Here is an 8,331-nt window from a genome sequence, read left to right on the forward strand (position 1 = left end):
TCAAAGAAACATTTTCTTTCTTGTAATACTGATTGGTATTATTACAAAGGTGACTTTGATAAACATATTTTTGCTTATGATGCAACAAAGATTATATCTAAAGTAGTTAAAGTTGACGACACTTACATGGTTGTTCCTAATAGATTCACTCATGTCTACTCTTAGCCTGTCGAAAAGTTGTACAGTTGGGGTTAGGATCAGCACTGCATTATATATATATTATATATATATATATATATATATATATATATTATATATATATATATATATATATATATATATATATATATATATATATATATATATACATGCAAATTAATGGTGAAAAATGATTGTACAATGGAAGAATCTGCAAGTAACATTTAAAGATTAAAAAACATTACTAAAAAATATTAATTAAAATATAAAATTAAAGAAAAATGTCAGAATTGCTTTCATCTTGTTTTGGATTTTAAAACAATTTTTATTTTATTTATAAAAAACTATAAAAATATGTTAATAATAATTTTTCTATTAAAATATTCATTATTGTCAACAGTATTGTCATTTTCAACAAATATATCAATATATTCAACTGCTATCAATAAGGATCCTTTAAAGTATAAAAGAGTCATAAAAACAAAATCAAAATGTTGAAGTTAGGTGATTTGGGTGGTTGTTAGCTGCAAGAAATAGTTCAAAAAGTTCAAAACTAAATTAATGTAAATATTAATAAACATGATGCATTAAGAGTGAACTAAAGATTTAAAATTGTTTAAAAAAATCATTAAAATAAAGAAACTTTTATTTTCAAAATTAATAATAATAAAAATAAAATATCATTAATTACTAATAGTAAAAATATTTCTTATTACTAATCATGTGCTTTATTGCAGCACTTTATTTCTATTTTGTTTCTTTTTTGGCTTGTATAAACAGAAACTTCATTTCAATTTTCCCATTAGTCTGTGGGAAAATTTATATTATCAGTATTTTAATATTTTTGTTATTACAACAGAAAGTCAATGTGTCTGACTTCCTTGTTTTTGACTGGTATAAATTGAATGACTTCCTTACTTTGGCTTGTATAAATTAAACATAAGAAATTTAAAAAAGAGCAACTACAGAGGACAATAATAATTAGAGGATTATTATAAAAAGAAGATTATTTTATTTTATTTTTTAAATTTGTGAATATCATTTATTGCTTTTTAGTTTTTTTGACTTTTTGAAATAGCAAAGAAAAGACTTAAATTAAAATGAATTTTGAATATTCTATTTACAATTTTGTTGTTCATAATTCTATTGAATTCTATTTTAATTTTAATTTTTCTTTTTTGATAAAATGGAAAAGTTTGATAGAGTAAAGGTATAAAATCTCTTTAAAAATAAATATTTATTATTAGTTAACTAATTTCATATAGGTTGGTCGAACTGACTGGATTAAAGGTCCTGTTACATATGGAGAAAATGTTGTTGTAGAGTGGCCATCAAGTCATTTCAATGCACTGTTGCAGAACCAGACGTTAAAGTCTGGTTCTCCTACTTGGAAAAATTATGAGGCAAAGGTCTTGAAATCGGGGGGTAAGTAGAATTTAGGATATATATACATTTATATGCAGGTGGAAAAATATTTACAATATTTTATATTTTAAATAATTAAGATGATTTGGAGGAGCTAAACAATCAAGCAAATGCCCTTGTAAAAGTTGTGCCACCATTACCAAATCAGGTAACTTTAAGTGTGTAGTTAAGATGAACATTTTTAAGAACTTTTTATAAATGTTAAATGCTATTTAAAAATATTTCATTCTCGTTTATCAGCTTAATTTAGAAATATGATGGTAAAAGTTGTGTAAAAGCTAAACGATTGCGTGTTGAAGAAGACATTGAAGTTATTAAAAACATTGTACGTTTATTGTATATTATAAATACTTCTAATTTTAACTATGGGTTTGCGGTAAATTCTTTTTAATTTAATAGTAAACTTTGTTCAATTCAGTATTCCTTTATGTTCTTATTTTAGAATGCAGATAAAGTTGCTTTCGAAATTAAACTTGATGAACTGAAAGAAGAGAATAAAGTTTTAAGAGAACAACTGCAAGAAAGAGCGACAGGTGTCTTTAAATTTATACATATCTACATTTTTATATGTATGTATGCATGTATGTATGTATGTATGTATGTATGTATGTATGTATGTATGTATGTATGTATGTATGTATGTATGTATGTATGTATGTATGTATGTATGTACACACAGGGTTCCACACTTTTGTGGTTTGGAGGGGTCTCCATGATGTCATTTTATTTTTAATGAAGTTAATATAGCTGTATTGTATTTAAGGTGATCTTAAAGGAAAGGAATGCAATGAAAATAGTAAGTAAAGCTTTGAAATGCATTTAAAAATAATTTATGCATCGTTAAAAAATTTTAAATGATTATATAATTAGGATTTGCTCAACTTCTCACTACAATGGAGACATCAATGAAAAAGCATTCTGAATATGAAAAAAGTGAATGTTATTTTGTTTTCTATTTGGCTTTATTGTTTCTGAAATGCATTGCATTTTATAATATTAACTTTATTATTTTAACTTGTTTGCTTTAATGACTTTTTTAGGGATTATTTGTGTGTTAAGTTCATTAGAGAAATCAACCCAGGACTTATCCAATGCAGTTTTGCAGTTAAACAAGCCCCGTGATCTATCTTCTTTAACACATCATATACCAAAATTGACAAAAAGTCTTACTTCTAACTCAAATCAATATTCAGATTTATTAAATGATTCTGTTGAATTAGAAAATACATGTGACTTCAATGTAACTCAAAGTTTTCATTCATCTTTTCAGAAGTGGAAGGCACCCAGCACTTCATATGGGTCTAGTGGAGCAACCTCCCACACTCTCAACTTAAGTTGATCAGACATATCTTCTGATATGTCTGATCAACTTAATCATTCATTTAGCATAACAAATAGTAATGCGTTTAATGACAGTCTTGTTTCTAAATCAAATCTTACTGAAACTCCTGTTTGTATATCCATTCCAATCTGGAAAGAACCTAACTACCCAGACGGATCTAGTAGAGTAAGAATTTTCATGTTGCAAAATTTATCTATTTTTTTTATTTATATATTTAATTATATGAATTATATTCATAAAACTTCTACTTTGTAATTTAGAAACAATTAGTGCCAGGTCACAAAATATACATTGACCATGTAAAATTCAGCAAATGTAACAAATCGCATGGTACAAATAGATTTGTAAACGATCTTTTGGTGTCATTGGTGGGAAGCACAGACTATCTGAGAAGTGTCAGTTTTTCTGGCAAGCAAAGTAATGCTCACTCTGACAAAGTAGCAAAACCCAAAATTTGTCAAGACCTCGTTGATGGTGTTGTTGGTAAATAGTTATAGCATTTGAATTTCTTTATTAAACGAAAGAAATAATTAATTGAACTCTTTTGTATTTTTAGCTTGTGCCTGTCAGATACTGGGAGTGTCGTCAAAGGATGTGCGAACAGCAATCAAAATAAAATTAAATATTGCGTCGAAAGTTAAGAAGCGTTAAAATATGAAAGATGTTATAAGAATGTACATAGTGTATTTCTGTCTTTTTTGATTATTTAATATATAGTCATTTGTTTTAAAAGTTTATAAATGCTCTTTTTCTTATTTTTTCTCCCAATAGCAAATATTCCTCATATGTAATATACAGATGGTTTATAGAATATCATAAAAAGTATATGAAATTGCTATAGCTAGCAATTTTATTATCTATAATATATGTAGTATATTATATATGTAATATATAATATATGTAATATATAATATATGTAATATATAATATATGTACTATATATAATATAGTCTATAATCGATGGAATATATTCCATCGATTCTATAGACCATCTAAATGATAATAGAAAATATTTTCTATTCACTCTAGAAAAATACGATCTATTGAAACTTCTATAGACTTTCTGTAGTTAAATTTCTATAGACCATGTTTCAAAAGCCTATAGAAAATAGTATTGATCTTTTTTATAGAAACTTCTATAGACTTTCAATTGCATATTCTATAGACTTTTAGCAGTTGAAATTCTATAGGCAATATGTTCCAAAAGCCTATAGAAAAAAGGTTTGATTTTTTGTATAGAAACTTCTATAGACTTTCAATTGCATATTCTATAGACTTTTAGTAGTTGAATTTCTATAGAAAATATGTTCCAAAAGCCTATAGAAAAAAGGATTGATTTTTTGTATAGAAAATCTATACAAATTTTGTCCTGGGATGTTATATTTTTGAAAAATTATTATAAACAACTATTTAAACTAATATATATTATACATATTTTTAATTTGTGTTATTTATTGGCTGCAACATTTATTACCGACGGATTAACATCTGGTACCACTTTTAAAGTCATAAGTATCTTTTCACTGTAAGTATATGATCCATATGTTTTGATGAGGTTGTCTACCTGTTTTCTTTTTTTTTTTCTTTTTTTCTTTTATTTATGAGTGATATCAATGGCAATTGTGATATCAGTAGCAATGGTAAAGTTATATCTTTTCGAAATATTTGTAAATAACCAATAAAATATTTATGATTTTATGTTATACCCTATTTTATGATGTGTTTTTTCAATGATAATCTTACAAATGATGTCTTTTAAAATCATTATAAATGACATTTTGAAGATGTTTTTTTTTTCTTGCTATCTTTTGTATTTTGCAGTCTTTAATGGCATTGGCATCTGTTAGCAATGATAAGGTTGTATCTTTTCAAAATGATTATAAATGACTTCGTAAAAGATGCTTTTTTAAATTATTGTTCATTTTATTTTGTAACCTTTAGTGGCAACAGCATTTTGTAGCATTTAAAGGTACATGTATCTTTTCAATACGAGTTTATGTTCAATAAATTTTTAAGGTGTTATTTGCTTATTATTCTTTTAATTTTATATCTTTAGTGGCATCGACACTTAGAAGCTATAGTAATGCTATATCTTTGAAAAGTTATTATAAACACCTGTTTAAATTAATATATATTATACCTTTTTAATATTAATTTTACCTTTATTTTGTGGCATCAAAATCAAGTAACAATGGTAAGGTTATATCTTTTTAAAATACTTATAAATGATCAATTAAATGAAAATATATTATAAAACACACATGATATAAATTGGTTATCTTTTTTCGTTTTGTAATTTTGAGTGGTGTCAACATCTTGTACCCAATTTTAAGGATATATATATATATATATTTTTTAAATGCTTATAAATTGTATATGAAAACTTTAGACACTGTTGCAATTATTTTTTAATTTATTTTATTAATCTTATTACATTTCTATATGTTCATAACCAATACATATAATAATAATTTAACTGAACATACAATGATAATTTAACTGATCATAGTCAATTAAATTATTTATATAGTGATTACTATCTTAAAACGTTTTTGTTTTTGTTTTTTAATGTGCTCGTAAAAATAGTATCAGTATAATAAATATAACGCCAAATATAACGCTTTTGCCGTTAGGTCATCTTCTCTTCAATATAACGCCAATATAACGCCAGAGTTGAGCAAATATAGCGGATAAAACTAACGCCAAAATAACACCAATATAATGGCAATATAACACTAATATAACGGATAACTGGCGTTATATTTGCTCAACTCTGGCATTATATTTTTTTTGTTATTTTGGCGTTAGTTTTTTTAGAGTTTTTTCAATATCTTTAACTATAGTTAAAGATATTGAAAACAAATTAGGGGCAAGTTTTTATTTGTAGACGGAAAATTATAAATGTATGAAAAATTTCTGATGATTTGTATAGCGTGGTATTTGATCCTTAATCAATATGCAAAAGATAATTGTCAACAAAATTTATTGAAAATAGCAGAACTGTGCAAAAATATTAGTGCAAAAAGCCGAAATTGAAAGTACAAAATACCGTATAAGTAGAATAAAAACTCTTACTTTGATGACATCAGATAAAATATCTCACACTAAGAGGTTTAATATACTAAACTATATTAATATACTTAACTATATATTAATAAAAAATTTTAACTTGATGACTGCAGATACAATATTTCACACATTAAGTGCTTTAACAGACATAACTAATATTTTACTTAAAAAAAGTTGAGATCATCAATTTATTATGCTTGGTGATTTTTTAACTGATCATTTAGAGAAAGCCTTTGGTAAATTAAAGCAGGGTACTGGTGGTACATTTATTTTCTGTTCCACAAGGTGCTGCAAAATGTATATTCACGCTTATGTATATACTAAATTACTACTATAATTTGATACAGACTTTTCAGACTGCTCAGAACATCATTTTTATGATAGATGTATTTAACAACTAACTGAAAAGAAGAGTTAGATTTTTACATACTAGATGACTTGGACAATTAAACAAGACAGTAAAATTGAGTGTGCTTGTATTGTTGAACACATGGTTCACAAAAGCAAAATTGACAATGATTTTATATGCTTTAAGATTAACTTTTATTCATTTTAAAATGTATGGTAGTTATTTAAAAGATCTAATTAGGGGAGGTTTAAAACTTCCTGGTGGCACATAGTGTAAGTGGATGTTTTCGTTCACATTTTATTAAAAATCATTTGTAGCAGAACCTGTTATACTCACAACATGACATTGAGCTATAAACAATTGAAATTTGATTAATTTTTAATGAAACAATAGATACTGGTGTTATTTATATCATTTAATCACACATTTATATTAAGAAAATATCAAAGGACGCTTTTTATCCCTGGTACAATTTGAATATTTATATACAATGATTTGAATGATGCAAAAAAGCTGAACTCGGACATCAACCATTAAAGCTAAATTCACAACAAATAGTTCTTAAATTATTTGTTTGCAGTGCTAGTTAAGAAATAATTTAAATGTAATAAAAATATTCCTTTAGTGATTTTTTAGTGTGGAAAATAGGCTAAATTATGTATAGTAATATATATTTATTTTAATAAACTATTTTCCGGCAGCGTTAAAAAAAAGGCCTTTAATTAATTGGCTGCCAGGACTAACCCTCAGCTGATGTATGTACACTCTCTACGTGTCTATCCCTATCGAAATTAGTCGGTTTATGTGCATCTCACTTTTCTCATACTATTTTAGTTAATCTTTGTATGTAGACTCTGCTGCATCTATTCTGAAATCAGTCAAAATATGCATACTTTTCCCGCGGCTATATTAGTTGATGCATGTACACTTTAAGATTTTAAACTTAAATTTAATAAATGAAAGCTAATATTAAAAAAAAGTTAATAAAAATAAATAAATAATAATTAAGAAACACTGATGATGGGTTATACTAACAAAAATTAGTACTGTTTAAAATAAAACATAAAATTTTACACAAAAATAATGCTCCAAAGATTGAAACTTGGAATATCGCATTTACTATCGTTTGACGGATCCACTGAGGCATGTTAACATTTACCTGGATATAAGCTTATATTTTAAAATTTCTAGCCGGCAATTAACCTCACAATTATTTGCCGGCACCTGCCAGCACATACCTTGTGCGGTTTATTTACCTCTCGCATAACATTGCGTAAACAATAACCAATGTCTTTTTTTTAATTTCATTTAACTTATTAACTTTTTTCCGTATAAAAACTTTCTTGAGTTTTAATTTCCCTTTGTTGAGCTTTTGTATTTCTCAGTTTCTCAAGGTAGAAAAACGTATCTATTGTAAATAGAAAAAAAATAAGCTAGGGTTTGAAGAATAATTATTTTACAACGCCCCTTCTAACAGTGCAAAAAGAATACATTAAAAATAAGAGTCTTGTAGTAGGAACGTACGGGAACGTCGAGGAAATTAAGAAAAAAACGTTCCTAACGTCAAATTTCTTAACACACCTTTTTAATGGAAATAACTTTTTTTCAAAAATTTATTTTTCAACTGCCAGTTATATACCCTACGGGAATTTTTTTCAAAGTTACGTTCTAAAATGTCTTTTGAACGTTTTTTTAAACGTTCTTTACGTAAGAATGTTTAAAAGACATTTAAAATACATTTACAACGTAACTTTTAAAAACAAATGCCCGCTGAGTATATTCTATTACATATATTATTGTTCCCCCGCCAATATATTTTTATCCATTTTAAATATATAAATTTATAACTCAAATATATTTTCTTTATGTTATAAGCTTTTTTAAAAAGTTATATAAAAAATATATTACCTATTTAAAAAACCATTGAAATTGATTATCAATTGTGGATGATAAAGCAATGCGAATTCAGGTATCGCATCTATAAAAAACATTTTTCCTACTTAATGAT

The 8,331-nt window shown here is 25.8% G+C and overlaps 2 protein-coding genes and 1 long non-coding RNA gene across 3 annotated transcripts; all 3 read left to right on the top strand.

Moving 5' to 3' along the window:
- Positions 1-1,195: 1,195 nt before the first annotated feature.
- Positions 1,196-1,888, top strand: LOC136077750 (uncharacterized). The gene is made up of 3 exons (XR_010637250.1): positions 1,196-1,563; positions 1,644-1,711; positions 1,804-1,888. It is a non-coding gene; the product is annotated as an uncharacterized LOC136077750 (long non-coding RNA).
- Positions 1,889-1,928: 40 nt separating this feature from the next.
- On the top strand, positions 1,929-2,902 carry LOC136078718 (uncharacterized). The gene is made up of 5 exons (XM_065794508.1): positions 1,929-1,932; positions 2,013-2,096; positions 2,327-2,359; positions 2,434-2,496; positions 2,604-2,902. The coding sequence occupies exons 1-5, from the start codon at positions 1,929-1,931 to the stop codon at positions 2,900-2,902; spliced, it is 483 nt and encodes a 160-aa protein (XP_065650580.1).
- Positions 2,903-2,917: 15 nt separating this feature from the next.
- On the top strand, positions 2,918-3,646 carry LOC136077751 (uncharacterized). The gene is made up of 3 exons (XM_065791941.1): positions 2,918-3,070; positions 3,166-3,388; positions 3,462-3,646. The coding sequence occupies exons 1-3, from the start codon at positions 2,921-2,923 to the stop codon at positions 3,554-3,556; spliced, it is 468 nt and encodes a 155-aa protein (XP_065648013.1). The 5' UTR covers positions 2,918-2,920; the 3' UTR covers positions 3,557-3,646.
- The last annotated feature ends 4,685 nt before the right edge of the window (positions 3,647-8,331 follow it).

This window comes from Hydra vulgaris, chromosome 03, assembly GCF_038396675.1.
Source record: "Hydra vulgaris chromosome 03, alternate assembly HydraT2T_AEP".
NCBI lineage: Eukaryota > Metazoa > Cnidaria > Hydrozoa > Anthoathecata > Hydridae > Hydra > Hydra vulgaris.

Excerpts from the sequence above, each read along its gene's own strand:
- LOC136078718 (XM_065794508.1), top strand. Across the intron at positions 2,097-2,326 it reads ACTGCAAGAAAGAGCGACAG|GTGATCTTAAAGGAAAGGAA; the intron begins GTGTCTTTAAAT and ends ATTGTATTTAAG. Across the intron at positions 2,360-2,433 it reads AAAGGAATGCAATGAAAATA|GATTTGCTCAACTTCTCACT; the intron begins GTAAGTAAAGCT and ends TTATATAATTAG.
- LOC136077751 (XM_065791941.1), top strand. The coding sequence starts at position 2,921 with ATGTCTGATCAACTTAATCATTCATTTAGCATAACAAATAGTAATGCG. Across the intron at positions 3,071-3,165 it reads ACCCAGACGGATCTAGTAGA|AAACAATTAGTGCCAGGTCA; the intron begins GTAAGAATTTTC and ends TTTGTAATTTAG. Across the intron at positions 3,389-3,461 it reads CCTCGTTGATGGTGTTGTTG|CTTGTGCCTGTCAGATACTG; the intron begins GTAAATAGTTAT and ends TTGTATTTTTAG.